This window comes from Alnus glutinosa, chromosome 8, assembly GCF_958979055.1.
Source record: "Alnus glutinosa chromosome 8, dhAlnGlut1.1, whole genome shotgun sequence".
NCBI classification, from domain to species: Eukaryota; Viridiplantae; Streptophyta; class Magnoliopsida; order Fagales; family Betulaceae; genus Alnus; species Alnus glutinosa.
Window position 1 is genome coordinate 225365 of NC_084893.1, and position 25010 is coordinate 250374.

Here is a 25010-nt window from a genome sequence, read left to right on the forward strand (position 1 = left end):
TCTTCCCCACTTGCGTAGTGCCTACGGCACGGTCAAATCGTGTCGATCCTTTATTTATTGGCTTCATTAAGCATATAATATTTTTTCACGCAAATCTTCAATCAGCAAATATGGCATATTAGGCTTCCACTCTTCAAACCCATACTCTATACTCATTATCATACACACACACACACACATATATATATATATATATATATATATATATATATATATATATATATATATTTAATCATCTTTCTATATAATAAAGTCGTCTTCTTTCTATTCAACCCATGATTTGTCTTTTTACTTACGTGGCTTCGATGCTTCCGCTCCCTCCCTATCAAAACAATCTTTATTGACCAAAGGAATTACCAAATATTAGGCTTCTTTCCATTCTCAACATGTATTAAGGCTCCGGCCATTTATTTATTTTTCTTTTCTTTTCTTTTCTAAAAGCAAAAACATCAACAATTTAACATGCAACTCAAATACAAAAATACTATTTTTCCCTTATATATATATATATATATATATATATATATATATATATATATATATATATATTATTACAACATGCACTCCATCTTCTCAAACAACAAAAATTACAACATGCACTCCATCTTCTCAAACAACAAAAATACCCTTCCAAAACACATCAATCAAAATAAATTTTTACATTAATATTGGTCTAACACAATTTTTTTTAAAAAATTAATTAAACGGAAATATTAATATCAATGGCACCAAACCGTATCAATAGGTTGGCATGAAGAGCTGACTGACCAAGGAGTCAGACCAATTAATGGCGCCAAATAAAGTCCAAACCATATCAACAATAGCTCAAACCTCAGTTTGTTGTGATTTGAGCTCAGCTTTTGTCGTTAATAGCCGAATTCCATGACCAGTCGTCGGACGGCTACATTAGAAGTTCAGATACTTTCATTCACACCTAATCTCAGCACCGGCATGGCCTTGGCCTTCATCTTCTAAACCAAAAGATATATAGATATCATCAACTTCCTTCGCTTCTGTCTAAAAATGGCTAAAGGTACGTTGCTTTCGGCCTCTATGAGATGATGATCAGCTTTGGAAAGGCATTTATAACTTTCATTCACACCTAATCCCATGCTCTCAACTATATATTATATATCAAATATTCATTATCTTCCAAGAGATTCCTGCATGCATGCTTTTTTTAAACTCCATCGTTTTATATTTAATTACTTCTTGTTTCATCTTTATTAATTTATTTGATTACTTTCCTACAGGTTGGTACTTGATATGGTCGAACACTTCCCGCCATTGCCTCAACAAACTCTATCTAGATTTAATGCATCTATTGCCATTTGCCAATACATGTTGATGTTGGCCACCTACGTACCTACTTACATCTGGAGAGGCTGCAGCTTGTCATCGCGCGCCATGGAATTAAACCTATAGATCGAGCTGAATCTCGATCTGCTAAATGGTTCATTTTTCTTCATGCATCAGTAATCCAAATCTATAGAAGATCGTGTATAAATCGCAACTCTCACCTGAAACTGCATATATATATATATATATATATATATATATATATATATATATATATATATATATATATATATATGTGTGTGTGTGTGTGTGTGTGTACGTACGGATAACCGGATATCTGGGTCTTTGCCCCAATTAAATCCTCAAGACAGCGTGAAAGTGCTAGCTCTTCACACAGGTTTGGTAAAAGTGATGCTTTTTTCTATATGGACATGATTTTCAAGAATTGTTTGTACTAATGGGAGTCGAACTTTAAATCTGATGCTTCATAAGACACTAAAACAAGTGATTAATCACTCGACCCAACCCTTGGGGTTAAACTGCACATTGCACTACAGTTTATCTATGCAAAAAAATTCATCAAACACTTCTTGATTACTCTTAACTTGAAGAAAGTTTCATAAAAAAAACAAAGGTAGGGAAAGGGCATAACAGAGCCCCGAATAAGTTTTAATTTCATGCACCTCAATGTCCTTGAGCAAACTTGCATGCGTTGTACTATCCTTTTGAGTGACTGGTGTCAAAGTCTCTCCTGTTCTTATGAGGATTAGTGCCAGAAGAAGACGAACTACTTCCAAACCGCGTCGAAAATCTTATAACCTCTTGTTGCTGTTGTTGTTGTTGAGAAGGTATGGAAGATGACGATGAAGATGTAGTTGACGAGGTCTGTGAATCAAAGATTTCTTGCCGGTACGGACTTGGCACAGCATAATTTAAGTTGTTGTCTCCACTCTGAAGAAGGTGTGCATATTGAAAAAGATTGGGATCATATGATTGTTGAGGAGGAGCATGATGCATATGAAGCCTAATTGGGTCGACAGGAACTTGTTCGGTCGGCAAATGCAAGTCTTGACGAGTTGTAAGGTGACCTATTTCGTTTCTTCCTTGAACTCTTTCCGGAAAGTTAAGCTTAGCTTTGCTTCCTTTGAACCTGAGAGCTGCTTCATCGTAAGCAAGTGCGGCGCCCTCAGCTGTGTCGAAAGTGCCAAGCCAAACTCTTGCTGCTTTCTGTGGGTCACGAATTTCGGCTGCCCATTTTCCCCATGGTCTTTGCCTTACTCCTCTATAGTGTCTTCTCCTTGTATTCCCTTCACACAAATTGTATATATATATATATATACACACACACATATAAATTACGAAATCTGGACCATTCATACCATAAACGGAGAAGATTGCAAGATTGGAAGAGAACCCTTATTATTTTTTCACTTTTCAGTTAAAACAATGCTTGTAATCTTTGTTGCTAAAAGTGAGAACAAAAAGAAAGATAAATCTTTTTTTTTGAATGAAAGAAAGATAAATCTTAGAGAGAGAGAGAACCGATCGATATTCCAACGGCCAAGATATAGGAATCGTATTAACATATATATGGTTAGGTTAATTAATTAGGTATAAATGCACCGAAAAATATAGAAGGAAACTATCATTATAACATTAAGAAAAGAAAAATGAAACATTAAATTAAGGAAAATTAATCTATATTTGAAAGACATGAAAGATGGAAAATAGGCTTCTAGCTAGTTTCAAACCTGGCCTAACCAATTTTCAGTGGTGAGTGCAACATCCATTCTTATTAAGCGGAGATTGTGATGATCAACAATCAACATGTGTTCAAATATATATATATATGATTATCATCATCCATTAACAGTGCAACAGAAAACGATTTCATAGGTTATTAATTTATGGGTGCAATATACATATATATATACCTTGATCTAGAGTGGACGGTTGATCAGATTGATGTTGTTCCGTTGTGGCGGGCAGGGATGTGATCAACGGGTTTCCATGCAGTTGATGAAGTGGGTTTTGGTCTCTGTTACTAATAACTTGAGAGAGGGCAGAAACCATGGTAGACATGTCTTGTTGGGATCGAGCGGAGTAGACAGGGAAGTGATCCTCCTCCGCTTTCTCCTCCTGTTCATTGGAAGGAAGGGGCCTCTTCCCATGTTTCCGATCCACTTTGACGTTTATATACGATGCCGTCTTGTGTAAATTGTTTGGCCAAATCATGCAGACTAAGCAGACCTAGAAAGAGAGAAGAAACCAGTGAACAAGAAAGGAGGCGAGAGGAAGTTAGGGTTTATATCTACTACCATCGTACCTGTTTGGTGTGAACATTGACACACTGTTCTGCTCAACTTTTGACTTTTTTCTTTTCCTCTACAGGCTGTGGGCTGTGGGTGTCTGGGCTTTAATTAACATTATTATCTAATGTCTCTAAGGGTATAACTCAGTTGGTTTCGGATCATACTTATAGAGGTTATTAGTTTGAATTTCTCTTTTTCTTTTGTGTAGACATGTCAAAAAAGAAAAAAAAATTATTATCTTACGAGTCCGTTAGAACTCATTCTAATGTTCTTTTAGTGTTTATTTGAAAGGATATAAATATAATTAAAAAAAAAATTAAAAATTGTATCCATGTCATCTAAAAAAAAGATATAGATATAATTTTTTTTTATTACATTTATGTTCTTTCAAATGGATACAAAAAAAAATACGAGTAGGAAATCTAGCATTCCTCTTATCAAACTTTGCCATCAACTTTTTCAACCAACTCAATCGGCCGGTAAATCCCTTGTATAATTTTCTCAGCCACACCTAAAAAGAAAAGAAAAAAGAGGCAATTCCGGTAGATAATTATCTTTCATTTGGTGTGAACTACATAGGTAAACAAAATTTAATTTAATTTTTTGGAAAAATACATTTACCCCTTACTAACTATCAAGTAATTTACAATATCTTCCTCCTAATTTTCCACTTGCACAATCGTCCCCCCACCTAAAAAAAAAAGAAGAAAGAAAACTACTATTATGTGCATAAAATGACAAAAATACCCTTGAAAAAATTTAGAAAAATTGGAAGAAAAAAAAACTTTCTTTTTTTATTTTTATTTTTTATTTTTTTCTAATTTTTTTTATCAGGGGTAATTTTGTCATTTTTATTTTGTTATTTTGTGTAAAAAGGAGACCTTACCACTTCGATGATAATTTGGGAGGACATCATATCGCACAAATTGAAAGTCCGGAGAGAATAATATTATATATTGCTTGATAATTTCAGTGGACCGTGTCTACGTACGTACAAAAATCTATTCCAATTACTATTTACTACCAACAAATTCCTGGAATTTTAGGCGGGATGGGTAGAGAATGATAGATGTTTTTATCAAGTCCTGGCCTTGATATGTTTTTAGATAGATGCATGCTCCACGTACAACCTTAATATCAATATTGCCATTACTATTTACTAGTGGAGAAACGGAGGTCGATCGTCATGCATGATGCATATGACAGAGAGAGAGAGAGAGAGAGAGAGAGAGAACAATATATAGTGTGGAGATCATACAAGTGATCAGTTTAAAGGCAGATATATATAGGAATTAAAGGAGATTTTTATTTTCTTTTATTTTTTATTTTTTTCCGTAAATGAAAAGAATATTGATGCCCCTTCGAATTTTAGTGTCATACACAGGATATATATATATATATATATATATATATATATATATATATATATATATATATAGACACAAAAGCAATAACGAAGTAGCATACTATATATTTACATATTTAAACGAGTTTGAAATTTATCAAAAAGAAGTTGAAACTTGTTAGGGAGATTTGAAACCATTTTAACCATGTCATGTTAACTATTTACACTTGCGACATCTTTTCAATATGAGACTCAATTATTGATACGAACACTCTACGGTTGCGTAGTCAGCATTTTGGTTTTGTCAAGGAATTGTTGTCAATTTTCACAAATTGCACAAAAATGTTAGAACAGTTGACCGCGTGCTGAGGTGACGATCAGAAGTACTTGCAATGAGTGAAGAGCTTAGCAAAAGAGCTTGCCAAAGTGAGCCGATATGTAAGAGCTTCGATGTTTAAGTTAGTATAACCCCAAGGAGAATAATTTTAAGAAATTAATCAAAAGGTAGCGCCTAAGGGAAGGAGACGGAAGTCTCCTTTTTACCTAGTGTCTACCACTTGGTTTGCCATAACCGTCGATCAGCGACATGGCAAGTCCTCATTGGAAGGTCTCCTATTACTGTGTTTCCTAGGTTCTGCAACTCTTATAAGTGATCACATTGTGCTAGGATCACATAGACAATTGCTGACTTGCTAAATGAGGTGATCCAGTGTGGTATATATCCTATGACTATACTAGGGTCGATTGATCAACGGATGAGATATTGGGTCATCTGGCCCGGCCAACAGAAGATGTCATTTGGCATGCCTAATCCATGTATTGTAACATCTTAATAGTATAACTAGATTGAGTAGCACAATTTAAAAGGTGCGTAATAGTATCTATTAAAAAAAAAAAAAAGAAAGAAAGAAAGAAAAGAAAAGGTGCATAATAGTAGTGTAGGCACCGAAAGTAGATGTGGGTTAAGACTACAATTTCGTTTGTTTTAAATGAGGAAACAGTTTACTAGTTTAAATTCATCACTAAACTAAGTTTTCCATGGACCACGTACTGCAGTTTGACAAATTTTCAGTTAAGATGGTGTGCCTCCACTAACTATACAAAGATCAAGGTCGGCGCGCATTGATGATAGCAACGGGCCACCTGATTTTTGCTTTGCCCTCTACAAACTTTAAATGTCCAATATACTTGGCGTCACTCTTAAACTAGCCCCTCTTGTTCAAAGCTGATCCACCGTTATCCTTGAATATGCATCGGATGTCGTTGTTATTACATGTTGCATTATATTTTGACCTTTAAAATTGTACTCTCTTGCCTGTTGCTTGAAAACATGAAAAAAATTACGTTTTTAAGTTATTATTTTTTCAAATATCCTAAACATTAAGATACTTTCTGTTCTTTTGCTTAAAACTATACGTTTGACCTATGAAATCACGGGCCAAAACATTCTCTTAAACGCCTTTTTAAGGGTGTTACGTGCCTAGCTAATTACTCAAACACATAACGGATAAGTAAGGGTAGTTCGATGAACCCTAATACCTCCCAAATCAACTCAAGAGTTGAATATTAATAATATTTTCTTTCTTTATTCATCAACCCAATAGGTTTATATAGAATTATAAAGAAAGGCGATAAACATAAACTACTCTTATGGAGATGTATCCTATGACTATCCAACAATTATTAATAAAGGTAATACAAAACTATTAAGGGATAACATACTATTCATTTATTACCTACTTAAAAATAGACTCTAATAGATAAATAATAACTAAATAACAAAGACACATGACTGCTTGAGAAATCTTTTGTTCTCATAGTTTGTCTCATATGATATGTAACAAAGGGATTCTTTTCTTCTATAAGAACAAAGTAAAGAGTAGGCTACAATTGGAGTTAAAGAATACAACTTTTTGTGTTTTTATTTTTATTTTTATTTTTTTGAAATTTGTAAATAATCAACACTTCAAAAGACCAATTACGGATAAACATTAAGCATACGCGTGCTGCATGCATTTCTACATTGTTCATCTTTAGACGCCGAAAGAAATTGAAGTACTCATAAAAAGTAGATGCATCACCCTCGTCCATAGCAAAAACATTGAATCAATGTCATAGGCGAGGACAGATTTTCACCTTTGGTTGGCGGTGATCGAGTGTCTGTCTACGTTTATATATGATCCATGCGCGTGGCCATGGATGTAGATTGTACTGCCGAAATGGGTCACCTCAAATCCATAGCCTCCAGGTTTCGGGCCTTCTTATAATTCATATATATCCAAAGCCAAGTAACCCTCCACCAAGTCTTTTTTAGCTTCTAGTAGTCTTTAGTTTTTATTTTTTCTAGGCCGGATTACCTACATAACTACGACCGACAATTTTTTATACGATCCGCAAATCCGACACAAAACTTGTAAATTAATGTTATAGAGTACGTGTCAAATTATAGTTGAGCTATATAATCTTATACTCATTATTTAACACAACTTAAACCCAATACAAGACATTTAGAGCTGTGACAATTTTTGATACGACCTGCAAACGCGTGAACAAGAATTGCTACCCACTTTTATCCCGGAACCTAGGGCCCAATAATCTATAAATTCAGCCAGGTATCGCATTCAAGGCAAGAGACACGACATCTAAGCAAGTGGAAAAATTGAGATAAAAGTGCATTCTAAAACTCGTTCTTCTCCATTGTCATTGAGTAGTGTCTTGGAAAGATACAATTGTTGCTCAACTCTGCTTATTTTCAAGTTCAGAAAGTGTTGGTTCCAACCCAGGAAAAAAAGAACTGCTTCGAGCGCTCAAGCCAGTAGTTTCTGTAGACAAGCCTTTAGAATTTTTGACCAAGGATTGTGCAGCCGTCTACAGCTAACTGACAAAAGGGCTTGTAATGAATCTTTGGCGCAGATGTGATGATGCGATAGAATATACCCCCTTCTAAGCAAAATATGAATGGGGCCACTCATTAAAACCCTGAAAAAACGAAGGTGGCCGAAACGAAGGTGAACCAATTATAGAAAATTTGATTTCCTATGTACAATTCTTTACATTCTCAGGAAATTGGTTGGATATCTCTGGTCCGCATGTAGGTTAAAAATTGCGTTGGTAATTCCGCAAGAAGTGCTTGAACAACCGAAATCTCTCCACCTGCAAATGCAATCACAGCCCAAACAGACTATTGCTAAAATTTCTGCTACCAGTTGTGGATGTGAACCAAATAAAAATAAGGTGTCTGACTTACTCTGCACATCCCTGAACGGAACAAACTGGACTATATCACGCGAAGCAACACGTCCTGTTGAACTTTCAAGTCTCTCTCCCTTATCTGCATCTAGAATCTGTATAACAATGGGAGTTGATCGAGAAATTATTTACATTGAATAATCAAAGCTCTAATCAATCCTGTACCAAATACGCAGGGACAATCAAGCAAGACACACACACACACAAAAAAGAACAAGAAAAAAAGAAAAAGAAAAAAGGAGAATAAAATACCTCCATTTCTTTGAAGTCAGCTCCTCCAACGCCAACAATAAGGATCGACAATGGCAGGTCAGACGCTTTCACAAGGGCATCTTTGGTTTCTTGGAGATCTGTTACTACTCCATCCTAAGAACAACAGTGGGATCTTAAGGAAAGGGGGAAATTTAATATTGAAAGGACATATTACTATTACTATTGATCAATTAAAACATAACTTTTTGATTCTTTTACAACATGGAAGAATTTATGATACCCTGAAAAGCAAGTGCAGAACAAGCCACTAACAAAAAGGAAGATGGTAACTAAGTTAAAGTATCATCCATACTAACCATAAGTGAATATTAAAAATATTATGTGAAGATCCCAATTATAATTCTTACCGTGATTATTAACAAAACAAAGTATTTTCGTCCACTGTTTGCAAGAGAGTGGCTGGCAATTAGTGCAGCATTACTAATCACAGGTCCAAAAAGAGTTGGCCCTGCAAGAGAAACGTTAAGGAGGGCACTTGTATATGCCATCATAATTCCTTGGATTCCTTCAACCTGAGAGAAATAGGCTTATATATACTTAATATAAAGGCTTCAAAACAATAATATCTAATGCAATGAAAACAATAATACATTTTGCAACAATAATACCTCAGAGTGATGACTACTTCCGTTCAAGTTGAAACAATGAGAGACTGGACCGTCGATTGGTCGTGCTCCAAATCCCCAGGCAGGAAAGCGCTTGTCTGAATCATAAAACTGCAACACCTCTCCAACTTCAACGATTGCCTGAAAAGCAATGGACCACCATCAGAAGGATATGTCCAAAAAGATTTTTAAGATAATAACTACAGAAGGGACCAATTTCTCACTCTCTGATAAGCATTTAGCCGTCCTGAGGGATCAATATAATGCAAGGAATCAGGGAGGCGTGGATTTCCATTTGAAGCTGATAGAAAAGGAGGACACTTAGTTCATAATAAGAATAACAAAAAAAGAGAGAGATGAGAATAAATTTTACGAGGAAACTAGGAATTAATTTACAAGAAGAAAACTATGAACTCAACGATTGCCTGAAAAGCAATGGACCACCATCAGAAGGATATGTCCAAAAAGATTTTTAAGATAATAACTACAGAAGGGACCAATTTCTCACTCTCTGATAAGCATTTAGCCGTCCTGAGGGATCAATATAATGCAAGGAATCAGGGAGGCGTGGATTTCCGTTTGTAGGACTATAACTGCTCTCGCGACAATTGGCAATTCTATCATATAACAAAACCATGAACCACCCAAAGATATCTTCAACTTACAAGGAAACTCACACTATCATTTATGATATACCCTATATATAAGCAGGCATTCAAATAGGGACGTTGACAAAGTAGCCATTAGAAAGGCGAGGAGAATGGGACGGATAAAGTGACACCATACTTCAGGAGAGGCACTTGGGTAACAATGCCAAGTGTTTAGACCTACTAAAAGCACAATCTTGCCCCGAGACTGTATAAAGTGTTGTGAAATCAGGAAACAAAATGTCAATGAAGTAAGCATAACTGAAACAAGGATGTTGAAAGGAATAAAAGGCAAGACAAGAACGTGTATTAGGATATGGTATAAATGACAGCCTAACTTGCAGTGCCCAAAAAGAAATACCAACATGCATTTCATACTTAATCTTTATAAAGAAAGAGAAAATTATTCGGTCTGCAGGAAGAAATCTCAGGTAAAGTAAACAAGTTGATTGCATAGATGAATACCAGTGAAATCAACAGCCACCATGAAATTCAGTTCACACCCCCCAGCTAAATAATCTAAGAAACTGTGTTGGGTACTCTGGGAAAAGGTCTCCACAAATAGCTGGCTCTTTAGTACCTGCATAATATTCAGAAACCTTCAAACTAAAGGAGAAGACTTTGGGCAACACAGGATGCAAAATAAACTTCATACACATAACTGGACCTTGTTTTGGTAATTATGCCCAACCCCAATAACAGTCGGTAAAAATAAATTTTCGCCTTGCTGACTAGAATGTAGCTTTTCCAAATCTGCTAAAGATTTCTGAACTTTTCTGATAATTCAACAAGCATAGTCAGTATTATGGTCTACAGATATCGGGAGAAAATGAAGACAGAGCTAAGATCTCAATTTACCCAATCAAATCATGTTTTCCACTGCTATTGAAGTTAAAGCACTCTATTACTAGTGGACTGTCCTGCAAGTTAATTTGGAAAAGGAAAATGAGAAGACAACCAATAAACAGACCAGGATGTGTAGCATCTTACAGGAAAATTTGCAAAATCTAAATCTGACAACAACATCAGCACATGTTTACCAGATGGTTGCCAACTGGAGCACCAATGTGAGTATATTTGTATAATGAAAGACAGCCCCACAATGGACCAACTTGACACCTCTACCACTCTCAATTCTACCACTCTCAATTTAGAGATGCAAGGAAAAAAAAAAGGAGCAAAAAACCTATAAGAAAGGAAAAAGTTGCACATGAGACAACTACTACTGTCCTATTAGGGCAGAGCTGCCAGTGCCTGCCGCCAAGCTCCAATAACCAAGCAAACTTGGAGCGTCCATCTAATAATAACATAGCATACCTAGGATGGAAAAAATGAAGGAAGCTATAGCAAAGGATGCCAGCTGCCTAGTAGTAGATGCAGACTCTAGCTACTGAAAGTAAAATCCCTTCTACCTTGCTTCCAACCTGTTGAATATTCAAATATACTGGCTTCCAAGTCGGCTTGAGGTCACCCTTTATCACTTCTGTTTTGCAAACTGGAATTGGTATCCCACTCTCCACAACTTTTGATATTACCAAAAAGGGGCCCTGCAAGTTTAGTCAAAACACGGAGAGATGCATAACTAAGGTTCCTCATAATACCTAATAATATATAAAGAGATCAACAACTTGCAGCCCATACACTTCTTGAGAAGAGATCCTTAGACTCCAAATCCGAACACCTAAATATCATCTCTGTTGTGGTTTTGGAACTAACGCATTCCTCAGCATGCACAGTAAGCTTTCCATGGTTACTCCCACGGTTTGATCCCGTAGATTCTTCTCTATGTACAAGATCTATAGTCAATGACCTGTGTGATCTAGTGACTATCTGCACAGAGACACAAAAATATTGAAGGTTTGATATATTGGAATTTTGACTATCACTAAATGCAATGAACTTCAAGGTTCAGTTAAGGCCTCTTGGAAATATACAAGTTTAACAAGTGTATTATCTGTGGGATAATATCCAAAGGTGAAAGGGGAAAAAGAAAAGAAAACTAGAACTATGGATCAACTTTTGACATGTTTGACAGCTGCTCATGTGAGGGTTCTCATTGTTCAGTGACTCCAAAAGTGAAGGAAGACTTAAGCTTGCGTTGTCTCTATGTTATACCTGAGACAAAACACCACTTCCCTCACCAAGAAATTGCTGCTCATCCAGCTTAAGCATCTGCACAAGTTAAATTATCCATTATGAACTTATTTTTTAGGCTTACATGCACTTGAATTAGAGTCATATATAGCAAAATTTTGTACTGTGGGTCACGAGCATTTGCTCAAAACATTGAGATCATATTCATGACATCAGTATAACAAAAACATATGGCTGTGACTCTAGCAAACAAATAAGCAAACACATTCTTCACATATACTGTACAAAAAACTATTCAGAAAAAACAAATGATTTTAGTAATCGACATATATCATTAAAAGCTAACTAGAAGGAGCAAAAATACAAGGAAATCATTATAACTAATTGTCAAAGGAGACACATAAGCAATTGTCCAAAAATACAAAATTTTGAAGAATAAGGACTTAATCTCCTCCAAAGTCCTCTCATGGTTCTCAAAATTTCTATCATTCATTTCCCTCCATAAACACCATAAAAGGCACGTAGGCACCATCTTCCACACAGCAGCACTCTACGGACTTCCGGAGGTCCACCAACAAGCATACAGATTGACTACACGTCTAGGCATAACCCAAGATAGTTCAAAATGACTGAAAAAGGCAATGCGAAAAGCATAAACCACGCCACAATGAAGAACATGGTCCACAGACAAAAAAAATAGATGAAAAATTAAGCAACTAATCAATGTGTATCTAACATTCCTATAATTCAACCTAGTTCCAAACTTATCAAAAAAAAAAACATTCCTATAATTCTCTTTCTCCTTATGCTTGTAGTGTTGGGGGCAGGCAGTAGGAGATCTAGAATTACTGTGTCAAATATCTAGATGTGCTTATAGATTTGGCCATTTATGTATTAAAGATTTATTGCTCTAGTTTATGACATTTAAAAGTAGACAATGGTCAATTCAAAGCTTCGAGTTTTGATACAATCAGATTGAAGAGAGACCAAGAGACATATATTTTACCAATATTAATAAAGATTATTAAGAGATGCATGCAAAAGAACAAAGAAATAGGTACATGCCAGCTAGGCAGTGGGAATAAAAAAGAGGAAAACAACTAGTTCAAAATTAAAAGGAAATGATACACGAGAAAATAGAACTTCGATGGAATAAATGATAGAAAGATCAATTTACCGCTGCTTGGGTTAAAAAAAAAGCTATCCCAACTTCTACTCCAGTACACTCTTGTTTATTAGATGATCATTTTACATTTTAAATAGATAAATAAGGATATATTAATCACCCTGTAGAGATTAAAAGATCACATAGCCCTTATAAAAATAAAACTTTTTTTTTTTTTTTTTATAAAGTCATCATACTTTATTACGAGAGAATCATATTTTAGAAATATTTTGCTTCATAATTCTCATGAGCTGCAAATAGCTCAATATAGTTATCAACAACTAGCTAAGTAACACTAACATAATATGTGCTTAATTCTTGTAAGTAATGAAGGATCAATTGTCAACCCTGAGCAAGGTAAATAAAACTACAACTATCTCTAAGAATCTGAGATTGTGCTTCCATAATGTTCAATGCTAAGATAAGGCAAATTTCATCTATCAATGAAAGATTTATAATATTTCCTAGATTTGATATATCCTTCTAAATTTAAACAACTAAGAATTATAATAAATCGTTAGTCATCAGCCAAGCTGAAGCTAAAGAGTGGAAAATTTATAACAGGAATTGAATTACTCCTTTCAGTTTCCTGAATTAAATCATTCACTTTGGATAAATGGTCAAGCTGACCAGGTTTCATGTTGTTTCTCACCACTTTAACAAATTAATCAAAAGGCTAAAACAATTTACTATGTTGTTACACACAGTGACCTATATATATAACAAGTAAGGAAGAAGTTAATGCCAGGCCAGCCTTATTTATTCTGTTCAGGGGGGATGAAAGACAGAGAAAGGGGTCAGGGGGCTTTTTGATCGGAGAAAGGGAGGGGGCGTGGTTGGTGTGTCATTGGGTCGGTGGGGGAACCCGTAGGAAGGGGGGACGACCCGCCGAATTCACATCAGAAATCGCCAACATGAAAATTATTGAAAAAAAAAAAATTCCAATCATTCTGCTTGTATTTAAGCTATATGATAACCGGAGAATCACTCTTGAACCAATGAACAAAAATAAAGGAGCAGAGACAGCATGGTGAAAGATATATATACCTTTACATCTACATTGTGAAACTGAGTGTCAACATCATACACACGAAACCTGTGATAAATGGTGATTTCAAAGAGTAACTTACAGTGAAAGCAGTAAAGTGCACATTTGGTGAATAAACTAGAGAGAAGTTAGAATTATACTTACACCAAAGTCTGCACAATTTCAAAATGATAAGTGATAATATGTTTTGTAATCCACGTGGGATTCAAAGAATTTAGAACTACTTCAGTGCGGCCAAGCTCTTCAAGTACTCCATCTCTTGCTTTTGTATAAACAACCACCATGGGATCACTCTATAAAACACAAAACTTATAAATAACTGGCTAAACTTTTTGCAACAAAAGAAATATTTCCACGGCAAAAAGATGAAAGCATGATAACATGGTAAGGAGAAGGCATTATTAATCATGAGAAACATGGAGTCCAGAATCAAAATTCCTGACAATGTTATGAGAGAGAGAGAAAAAAAAAAAAAAAAAAAACTGAGCCTCAAAACATCACCGTTAAAGAGAAATAGTATGTTCGGTAAGTTAATTAGCTTCTAACTAATAAAATTGTCCACAATTACAACTTCTTCTGATTGCCATTAGTGTAAGGCTATGGTCTGTGATCATGTAATTAAGCAGATGAATCTATCTAACATCATCTCGCACCCGAGAAGTCACCTCGAGAGGCACATTGACAGGTAAATCAGAAGGAAAAAAATGCTGATGAATGTATCTAACCCCACCCATTAAAAAGTAAAGCAACAAACCTTGGAGAGCAGATCTCGATTGCGCAAGTCCGAAGCAGAGTATGATAACTGCATAAAAAAAAATTTCACAGAGAAAAGTCAATGAAGGACGGGAAAGCTAAGCTAAATTAACAAGTCGTTCTATGAAAATAAACAAAAAGAATTAGAAGGGAAAATATGAGCATCATTTATTCATCGGAGCTGTCATGGTTTTAGCTGTACATGAAATCCTTACAAGAACACGTACGGGTCAAATAGCCCACCACTAGCCGATCATGCACAAAGCTTAGGTAGGCTCGTCTCGATACTAATTCATGTTGAGGTTCCACATTTGAGAAGTTAAATTATGTTAAGAAGCAGAGAAGAAAACGTTATTTTCGATTTACAATAATTCAAGCTGAAGAATCCAACTAATTAGGCCTCTCTTGCCAGTAGAAGTGAAATGAAATTGAGTTCACATCCTGATCGAAATAAACGCCTTTGGAATCAGCAGACAATACAATTTGGCAGAGTTAGCAGACACTGAGTATTTCGAAAGCTAAGGAAGAAAAAATTACTTAGAATTCTAAGATGCCGTAGAAGTTGCAAGATGTTCTAAAACAAGTGGATTCAAAGCAGCCCTGGGGGAAATGAGGAACTCCAAAACAGGGGGGGGGGGGGTGTTTAATTAATTGGGAATTAGCTAAACCAAAGGGGGAGAGAGAGACAGAGAGCGAGAACCTCGATCTGAGAGAAGAGGGCGTGGCCGCGAGACTTGAGGAATTGATCGATGGCGTCGTTGGGAGCGTTGTTCAGGTTGCCCAGAGAAGCGGCGGTTCCGCCGACGGCCGTCCTTCCGCCTGCCTCGTCGGAGCAGCAGTTCCCCATGCCCAACAACCCGCCTCAGCTGCCTGCCTCTGTTATCAGACAAACAACGAATCTAAATTCTTACCATGGCCCCCACTTAAATGGATCTATCCGTGTTTTCTTTTTCTGGTCTTAGAAATCACTCATATTAGTCATATATATATATAGGCAGGCGGCAGCCATTAGCTGTTAAATAAAAGCGCGTTTTGTTTTCGACCATTTTCGATTCATCGGAAAAAGGTTGGATCCTATGCGCTGCTTTTATTTGCCAGGAAATTTATACACCTTTTCCGTTTCTATTCCTATTTTTTCTATACCCATTAGCCATCGTGTGGACTCGTGACTGCTGCAGTCCTGACCACCAGAGGCAATGTTGACCACGCAAAGAGTATTTTGAGAAGAGTTGTGATTTTCACCGCTTAAATATATAATTTTTTACTACTACTCTGTTTATGCAGTAAAGTGATCTCTCACTAGTTTTAGAGTTTTTCTTTTTTTCGTTAAAAAAAAAATAAAATATAAGATCACTTTGCCACATAGACAAAGTGATAAAGAACTATATCTCTTTTAAGAACAGAATTTTTTTTTATTATTATTATTAATAGAGAGAAAGGAAAAATGTGACGAAGTCACGCCACATCAAAAATTTTAAAAAAAAAAACGAGGTAGACAGAAATTTTGCGCGCACATTTATTTTTTTCACTCTCTTTTGATTCCATAATTTTTAACGTAACAATAAAAATTATTATTGAATAATTTTCATTGAATTTAAAATTTAATTAGTAATTTATTTAAAATTTAATGATAATTTTTATTATCACGTTAATAACTGTGCACTTTAAAATGCATGTAAATTTTCTCTTTTCAGAAATTCTGTTATTACCCCACCACCCTACTTCTATTTCACAGCAGATGGAACGGTCTCCATTATCATTTGAAAAATGCTGCTGACATAGCATCGTCCAATAACATTTGGATTAACAATAATTAAAAATATATATCAAATGACTATTAGACTTAAAACACTGCAACTCCAGTATAATGAGATAAAAGCAAGATAAAGGTGTGTATATTGTATAACATTATTTTTTTTATTTCAAAACAAAGGTTAAAATGGACACCGCCATGTCTCATAACATGTGGTTTATAAAAATAATTATGAGTATTAAATCTCACATTACTTAGTTATTAAATGAAATTAAATTTTATTAACTAGTCATTTGAGAGTAATAATACACACGTAATTAACGCTTTTCTCTTAAGTCATTATAATGTCAATCCAAATCCGGCTCGGATCGGTTCAAAATTTATAGTGGAATCAAATGAAAGTGGAGTGCTGATAAATGTTTGCTGTGTCTGTGTGTGTGTGACCTCCGCAATGCGTGTCTGCTACGAAATCAATAATTGGTCTCCTATTAACGTATTAACGTTAAAGCGTGCCCATAAAATTCCATTCCTAGATCAGCCCCATCAAGCGGGGTGTTTTGTCATCGTATTTCGACAGGATTATCCCGACGTTGTCATTTATTTTTTTATTTTTTTAAACTTGTTTTACGGGTAAAATACGTATTTTGAAAGAGTGTTTCGGGCTGTTTGTTAATAATGTGTTTTGACTCGAACGTACAGAAAATAAAATAGATGGAGAAAACAAGAGTGCAGGGAAGATAATGATGAATAAATGGGAAAAACAAAATGCTGATATAGCTTGGAAAATATGGGTCGTAAATCGTAATCATGGGCGTCATATAGTTTTCTTTGTTGTGGGGGATGTTAGAAATAAAGATGTGAAATTACATAAATTAAAGTAAAATAAGATTTGTAGGAAAAATTTATTGACTTCTAGCTTGGATAGTAAGACGAATATTAATATGTTAGAGAATGTAGACGATCACGTGCTAAGTGTGTCTAAAGCGACGCGCGTGCGTGCGACGGCCAGTGTTTGGACTGGCTGATACAACTAGCATATGTGTATTCAAAATCTAATCTAGTATAAGAGCAAGATAAATGTTTATAAAGTACATAAAAAAAAAAAAAAAAACTCATAACTTTTCAATGTGAGACAAAAAAAATAATTAAAAAAATAAAAAGAAAAATTGAAATATTAAAATTAAAGAAAACTTAAATTTTCAGAAAATAATTTTCAACCGGGACACTAGCTAGCTAGCTAGCTATATGAAACGTGAAGCATTTCCTGCTGGAACACACTTAGTAGATAGACAACATTAAAGGATAGCAAAAAGATTTTGGGACCCCAAGCTGACATGCAAAGTTGCAAACTAAAGCAAAAGGCTTCTCTGTCTGCTGCTAAGTGGCATGGACTGGGGTCCCAGCGGCGAAGTGCTGCTACTTCCCTCTTAAAAGGACACCGTAATAATTCACCCATTTTACCCTGTAACCCTAATGTCAATTTGCACCCCACATTGGCGTTGGAAAGATGGTTTTAGAGGCTTCCATTCCATTCATACCCATGGAAGAAAGGACACCTTTATTCCAAATAACTTGAGTACCTGATTGTGTAATTTTGTTTGTTATTTGATGAGAGATTAGAGTCGGTTTAAAGCGGGAAAATATAATATTCACTATTTTGGGGAGTTTGGAGGACAAAATTGTTAGGAATCTCTGAGACCCGTATTTGAGAGATTAGGATGTCTCACAAATTAAAGAGGTCCATGCATGACTCCATATCAGTGGCCGGAAGCAAATGGAAGATTAGATTTGATGTCTTACAAATGTCATGGAGTCCACGGGCACAAAGGCATATGAGGTCAACCCCACTAAAAGGAGTGGATGGTGGTGTGGGAGACGTGCATGGGTGCAACTAAGTCCCATCACATTACCGGCAAGCCTCAGACCATGGAGACGCATGACTTAAATGGTTTTGAAAATAGGAAATATTATCTGATCCTGCAGCAAATGCAAATCCGGCCACTTCAAACTATAGCTTTCCAATATATTTTCGGTTCTTTCAAAAGAGAAATGATTCATTTCTTCTTTATGTTTTTCTTCTATTCTCACTTTTAAAAATTACTATAGCATCTGTGTAGGTCTTTTATATGGCCCCACAGATGTAATAGTAATTTTTTAAAATGAAAAAAAAAAAAAAAAAAATAGTTAAAATGACATAAAGAAGATGTTTCCTTTCAAAATATCCACCCGCAAGCAGGTTGACTTCAAGTCTTTGTGGGCATGATTTGATAGAGTCAATGTTGGTCCAGGTCCACCCCAATATCAAGACTCAAAAGAGTAAATATCCAAGCCCATTCACGTTAAGAATAGGCCTGTACAGGCTATACTAGCCTCAAAAATAATAACCAACGGGGGGCACCAAAAGTGGCAAATTCATCACCCATCATGTCCAATTGTATTGTCCATCCAATCCTTTCGAAATTGCAAGTGAAACTGAAAACCAGTGTTGCATTTCTCCCTCCCCCACTCATCTCTTCCTGGGTTTCGTATGCAGCAAGCCATATCTATTCTTCTGTGCTTCCTTCACTGGGCTATAATTCATCATATGCATCTTCATCATGCTAGTTCGGGTGATATATATATTTACATAAAATAGCATCTGAACCGACAAAATATGGAAAGATGGAGCAAAAAACAAGGTGAAATAACATTACTTCGTGAAGTTTAGTCTAATTACAAAGTTTTCAAGCCATTTTCTGTCTCCAACAATTACGATTCACTCTCTTAGAATAAACGTGAAAGTGAACCAAACAGAATTCAGCATCAGATTGTGGACAAAACGAACATTGGAACACATAAAACAAGTTGCACTACATTTTGCACTACATTTTCCCTCCCAAAAAAAAAAAAAAAAATTGTAACCGATTATCATGAGCCATACACTACTAGCTCGACTCAATGGCAGGGGTGCCATAAGATCATAAATGGCCACCACCAGATCAAAATATCAAAGCCCAAAGCTTGCATCTTTTCCCGCCATACCAACAGCAACTTTTGCTTAATTGTGCAAAAATGGACCTCAAAAAAGTTTTTCCACTCAAGAAGAAGCTAGGGAACTTCAGTGCCAAAGCCACATGAGGAGTGCGGTATAAAATTCTTCTTATGGACATATATGTAAACGCCAGGATGGAGGATTTAAGTGATCTTGTGCAATCCAATGTTGAGATCAGAAGATATGGAAATGAGAAGTGGGACAGAGTGGAGCCATTCCGCTTTGAAGACACGTTTCTGATGGGCTTTTATTGACTGGGAAGGCTTGTTAGCAGTATACCTGATATCAAAGATGTGAATCATGGGGTCTGCTGAACCAGATGTTATGTATAAACCATCAGGAGACCAAGCCTGATTTATCAGTGCCGACTGAGACTCACTACTTTCTTGCTTCCACCCAAAACCATGGATTTCTGTCTGTCTCAATCTGATATCAAACAATCGGAGCTGCCTCCCAGGAGTTCTGCATATAAGACATGTTAATATTAAACTTTCAACCAGAAAATACAGAATGAGCAAAAGAACACGATTGATACTATAGACAATAAATTCTACATTTCAAACCTCTGGATCATACAATGATACAACTCGCCTCAAATTTACAATTACACAACTAAACTCAAATTTCTGGGGAACTGATTCACATTATACATCTGAACCAAACATGGTTCAGTTGCAGGCCTTGTTTTATGTTCACTTGAGCAGCATGCCGGAATCCACTATACATGCAATTCAAGTTGGTTTTGAAAATGATAGTAATAATAATATAATATTCAATGCCATTATTTGCTCTCTTCTTTAGCTCGTATTTCTATTATGCTCCTAAAGAAAATTTATATTTCCTAAATATATATTGCTGATCAACATAGCATTTCCTAATTTTCCCGAGGTTATTTCAACAATAAATAAATAAATAAATAAGATCTTGTTCACTGATTTAACTACAAAAAATGCCGTTGACAGCTTAACATTCTGCCACTCCAAATTCAAATGGCTTTCCACGCGTGCCCCTGGGGGAGGGGTTGCATTCTTCCTTGTGATCTAGAATTGCTACCATATCTAGCATTCTTTGCAGCTCTTTGCCTCCTATTTAATAGGTGAATTTTATTTTTTTTTTTGCTAACAAAATACCAAATGAGGCTGAGATTATTTCTAAATTGACAATGATTCTACTGGTCATGAAATTTTTCTTACCCCATCTGAACCATGAATAAATTGAAGTCACATGGATTTGGCAGGACACTCATGCATTTACTTTCTATTAGATGCTTGAAATGTGCTCTTCCTTCTTGTGCATCAAACCCAATAATTCGCTTGTCAGCCCCAGTAGACAGAACAATCTGCTTTTGCTGCATCCCTGCAACTCCCATAACAGCAGATGAATGCATATTCCTGTGCAACGCCTTTGGTTTCCATGAATTCTCCCCATCTTTCTCATTCCAAAGTATAACGGCATGATCACTACCGCCGGTGACAAAAAGGGCATCTTCCCAGGGCATGAACGCTATGCTGTTAATAATACCCTTAACATGAGGCTTATCCTCCAAGAAAGTTACACGAGTTCTCTGTCAATACACAAACATTTAAAACCAGGGTGAGAAAAGAAAAGGAACCTACTGCAATGAAAGTTGAATGCTCGTGTACATATGGTTGAGGACAGAGGGTATGCCAGTTCCACCATGCGTATGTATATACATATTAATGGAATGGGTGATTGTATATTTCTACTATGCTACTAAAGAAAAATTATATTTATCCCCTGTGATCTAGAATTACTACCATATCTAGCATTCTTTGCAGCTCTTTGCCTCCTATTTACTGGTTGGGAAAAGAAAGGAACCTACTTTGCAATGGAAGTTGAATGCTCGTGCACATATGGTTGAGGACACAGGGTATGCCAGTTCCACCAGGCGTATGTTTGTACATATTAATGGAATGGGTGATTGTATATTTCTACTATGCTACAAAAGAAAAATTATATTTCCTTCTCCTAGATCAAAAATTTGTTTATCAACACAGCACTTTCTGTGGTTATTTCAACAATAAATAAATAATACATAAGATCTTGTTTACTGATTTCATTGCAAAACGTGGGGGGCGAGGGGGATTCTTCCATGTGATCTAGAATTACTACCATATCTAGCATTCCTTGCAGCTCTTTGCCTCCTATTTACTGGTTGAGAAAAGAAAGGAACCTACTTTGCAATGAAAGTTGGATGCTAGTGTACATATGGTTAAGGACACAGGGTATGCTAGTTCCACCAAGCATATTCATATAAATTTTAATTATATCTAAGTGGCACTACTATATTTATTACAAAAATTAATCTCAAGCATAACTCGTACCCCTTGTGTCTTATTTAGATTAAGAACTGATATCTGAGAATCTCCACCATCAGCACTGTAAACAGAAAATAGGCTGTTTCCCTGTGGGTGCCAGGCTATATCTTCTGGCCATCTCCTCTGCTTTGGGGATACACAATCAGTAGAGCTAAGTAGAGAGGCATTTGACCTGCAATTCAAGACAAAAAAAAAAAAAGGGACCAAAACACCAGCTGAAGGACTTTATATCATGACACTTGAAACTAGAAATTGAAGCTGCATATAAGTGGTACAAATGGAAATAAGATTTATATAATTCTAACATTGCTTAAAGGCATAGAAAATGAGGTTCTGTGTGGTGGACCAAATATCCAATTCCCTACTTTGAATAACCAAGTGGTCATGGAGGGAGACTAAACCTATATGAATAACCAAGGAATTGTTTTACCTAGTATCATTCGCAGGCACTAAAGCTCCATGTCCAATCATCAGAAAGATAATAACACTAATAATCCGTCCAACTAGATACCTCTACATGTTAGTAAAAAGGTTATATGTACAAAAAAAAGAAAAAAGAGAATGTGTCTGTGGAGACATAATGCTATGTTTGGTGATCTTGAATTTATCAAAACTTTTGTTGTTTACCCCATAAGCCAATGAATAGCAACTGCACACATTCTCCAAAGTCATTCCCTGTCCGTCCAACCCTTCGCTCACCAAAAGAATGTAAATTGAACAACAAGTACAAGGTATCTCAAAATTCAAAGCTTGAACAATACATTGGAAATCAGGAAGTGTACGTCCCATTCTTAGACAATGGCACCATATGGTAATGAATGGACTACCTAAGACACCTTCGCAATGCATCTAGATGCTCTACATCATTTAACTTATCATAAGAAAAGTGTTCAGATTCCACCAGGTTGCTTTATGGATAAATCTGTATAACATCATGTGTTATAATACTCACTTTATAATTGACAACTCACACGAGATACAATCGAGTGAAGATAAATGCAGTCAGACAAAAGTTTAAAACTTACCCCCTGGACTGAACTTGCCACAAATTGACGAATCCATCCAAAGCACTGTATATATTTCAAAACACTCCCAATAGTCAGATTCTGTAGAAACTTAAGGAAAGATAACAGTTCATTGACACCAAAACTTTGTTATGTAATTACAGAATAAAGGATAGTACAAAAAAAGTACCATGATATATTTTACAAATATCGCAAAATTCATGCCATGGCATGAAAATCCAATTTTCACTTAATAAGTGAAATATTTATTTCATCGATCTAGTAATACATTAATTACCTGGTCACAAAAAGCTGATCATTCACTGGACACAACGCAAGACATCTCAACTTTCTCTTGTGTTGACTGGAAATGTGAGTGCTTGCATGGCAGCGGATTATGCACGGGGAAGAATTTCTGCGGATCAATGGAATCAATTCTTTGTGTTCTTTCTGTTCTGAAATACAAAATAAAAGTTCAATGAATCCTAAAAGGTATCTTGTATTGGAGGAACTGAATAACATGTCAGGCAAAAAATTATAGACATGCACAATCACAACATGAAAAACTAATCATGCAAGGCTATTAAACAAGCAAATCTCACCAAACTTTCTTTTTGTTCCTTTATCCTCAATTTCAACAACTTCCAGCTGAGAAGAAACTCTAGAAGGTTTGTTCCCTTTTACTTTCATAGGACTATTAGATTGAGTGGAAACTGATGGACTGGCTTGAGTACCAGAACCATTTGAAGATTTTATCACCTGAGGAATTTTTGGATTTACAGCAGGAATTAAAAGTGCTGGCTTAGATTGAGGCAGGTTTCTAGAAGAAGCTTCATTTATAGGGATAGGACTAGTTGATCTCCGCTCCACCTTCACATTTTTCACTCCATTCTCCAAAGAAGCTTTAGATGCCACAGCTTTACTTTGGCTTCGAAGGCGAGCTAATTTGGATTGAGAATCATGCAACCTCTTCTCTGCTTCCTCAAGCTGCTCACCTTTTTCAAAGAAATAATTAGTGCATAATTTCCATGAGTAGGTTTCAGAATTACAAGGAAAATATAACTAGAACCAAAAAAAGGTCAGAATCAGACATAAATTTTCCCGAAAGCAGTTTGCCTCCCACGCAATTCACAAAGCAATACTGAAACCCAAATGATAAGCACCGGTACACAAAACATGGGATGATTGAAATAAGTCCACAGCCACCTATGTTGAATTTAATCCATATAATCTACAAAACCCAACATCGATACAGTTTTTCTTTTTCACCAGACTAATTATTAAAAGCTCAAGAACAAAACTTCTGTACTCAAAGATCGCTCCCAATGATATGATACTTGTTCGATGTAGCTCTGAGGGACTGTTTCAGAATTAAAACCGATTTCGGGAAATCTATTCAAAGTTTAGAAGAAAGAATCACTTTTGAGCAATAAGAGTGGGTGGAAAATCCAAAAACCAATACCACGCATCCTATAACATCACAGCATCAATAAGCAGACAATCACATAAAACCCAAATAGCATTCTAGAAAAACAAAATCAAAATTTGAGGTTAGGAGAATCAATGAGTGATAATAGGACATGTTCAAGTAATATAAACGAGGCAACCTGAGAATTGTAATAGGCGATGCGCTGCCCAAGATGTTTGACTTCGTTGGTACGGTGCTCGATCAGGGCGACTAGTGCCTCTTCTTGCTCTTGTCTGCTGTCGATGTCGTTGCTGTTGTAGTCGGGGTAGTTATCGTCCATTTTCTTTGTGGTGGTTGTTGTCGATAGCAGCTCTGGTTGATTATCATCATTGGTCTCCACCTTCGGCTTCTTCAGAGCCGGGAGAGGAGGCGCGCTCATTGGTCTTCCACCTTTTTCCCGTTTCTAGGGAAGACAATGAGGCTGCACAGGACATGACAGAACTGCCCGAATTGTTAGCATGTCCCAGTGTAAATAGGGCAAACAATTGTATGTGTCTTTTTATGGACGATTGCGAGTGCCTTTTTTATGAGGCCATTTGCTTGGGCAAGTGACTGGGCAGTCGGGCATATGGGCTTTAGAGGGAGTCTTCGGAGTTCGGTCTTCCCACAATTGCCTTCAATTCGG

At 36.1% G+C, this 25010-nt stretch overlaps 3 protein-coding genes across 5 annotated transcripts; all 3 read right to left on the reverse strand.

Annotated features, from left to right (window-relative positions):
• Positions 1-1874: 1874 nt before the first annotated feature.
• On the reverse strand, positions 1875-3707 carry LOC133874545 (ethylene-responsive transcription factor ERF114). 2 transcript variants are annotated; one of them, XM_062312395.1, is made up of 3 exons: positions 3626-3707; positions 3234-3549; positions 1875-2606 (listed from the first exon to the last, which is right to left on the reverse strand). In XM_062312395.1, exons 2-3 carry the CDS (start codon positions 3532-3534, stop codon positions 2017-2019), a joined length of 891 nt encoding a protein of 296 aa, XP_062168379.1. In that variant the 5' UTR covers positions 3535-3549; positions 3626-3707; the 3' UTR covers positions 1875-2016. The 2 variants fall into 2 exon arrangements, with proteins under 2 accessions (XP_062168379.1, XP_062168378.1); XM_062312394.1 differs by lacking the exon at positions 3626-3707 and having other exon boundaries at positions 3234-3617.
• A 3920-nt stretch (positions 3708-7627) lies between these two features.
• On the reverse strand, positions 7628-15884 carry LOC133874986 (protein BONZAI 1). Of its 2 annotated transcripts, none has more exons than XM_062312948.1 (16): positions 15491-15884; positions 14792-14839; positions 14182-14330; positions 14037-14085; positions 11846-11902; positions 11372-11560; positions 11155-11277; positions 10589-10650; positions 10398-10506; positions 10196-10310; positions 9308-9384; positions 9087-9224; positions 8826-8990; positions 8458-8571; positions 8204-8300; positions 7628-8109 (listed from the first exon to the last, which is right to left on the reverse strand). In XM_062312948.1, exons 1-16 carry the CDS (start codon positions 15635-15637, stop codon positions 8015-8017), a joined length of 1734 nt encoding a protein of 577 aa, XP_062168932.1. In that variant the 5' UTR covers positions 15638-15884; the 3' UTR covers positions 7628-8014. The 2 variants fall into 2 exon arrangements, with proteins under 2 accessions (XP_062168932.1, XP_062168931.1); XM_062312947.1 differs by having other exon boundaries at positions 11143-11277; positions 15491-15882.
• A 3321-nt stretch (positions 15885-19205) lies between these two features.
• On the reverse strand, positions 19206-24977 carry LOC133875188 (uncharacterized). The gene is made up of 7 exons (XM_062313223.1): positions 24525-24977; positions 23520-23904; positions 23216-23372; positions 22939-22983; positions 21920-22085; positions 20768-21138; positions 19206-20036 (listed from the first exon to the last, which is right to left on the reverse strand). The coding sequence occupies exons 1-7, from the start codon at positions 24762-24764 to the stop codon at positions 19718-19720; spliced, it is 1683 nt and encodes a 560-aa protein (XP_062169207.1). The 5' UTR covers positions 24765-24977; the 3' UTR covers positions 19206-19717.
• Positions 24978-25010: the final 33 nt, after the last annotated feature.

What these genes read in the sequence shown, in the direction of transcription:
- LOC133874545 (XM_062312395.1), bottom strand. Translation starts at nt 3,534, where the DNA reads ATGATTTGGCCAAACAATTTACACAAGACGGCATCGTATATAAACGTC. An exon ending in ACCGTCCACTCTAGATCAAG is followed by an intron (nt 2,607 to 3,233) that starts GTATATATATAT and finishes ATTTGTGTGAAG; the next exon opens with GGAATACAAGGAGAAGACAC.
- LOC133874986 (XM_062312947.1), bottom strand. Translation starts at nt 15,637, where the DNA reads ATGGGGAACTGCTGCTCCGACGAGGCAGGCGGAAGGACGGCCGTCGGC. An exon ending in TTGTTTTGTTAATAATCACG is followed by an intron (nt 8,572 to 8,825) that starts GTAAGAATTATA and finishes TGTTGTTCTTAG; the next exon opens with GATGGAGTAGTAACAGATCT. An exon ending in CTGACTTCAAAGAAATGGAG is followed by an intron (nt 8,301 to 8,457) that starts GTATTTTATTCT and finishes ATTGTTATACAG; the next exon opens with ATTCTAGATGCAGATAAGGG.
- LOC133875188 (XM_062313223.1), bottom strand. Translation starts at nt 24,764, where the DNA reads ATGAGCGCGCCTCCTCTCCCGGCTCTGAAGAAGCCGAAGGTGGAGACC. An exon ending in GATCAGCTTTTTGTGACCAG is followed by an intron (nt 22,984 to 23,215) that starts GTAATTAATGTA and finishes AAATATATACAG; the next exon opens with TGCTTTGGATGGATTCGTCA. An exon ending in TGGCAAGTTCAGTCCAGGGG is followed by an intron (nt 22,086 to 22,938) that starts GTAAGTTTTAAA and finishes CTTGAATTGCAG; the next exon opens with GTCAAATGCCTCTCTACTTA.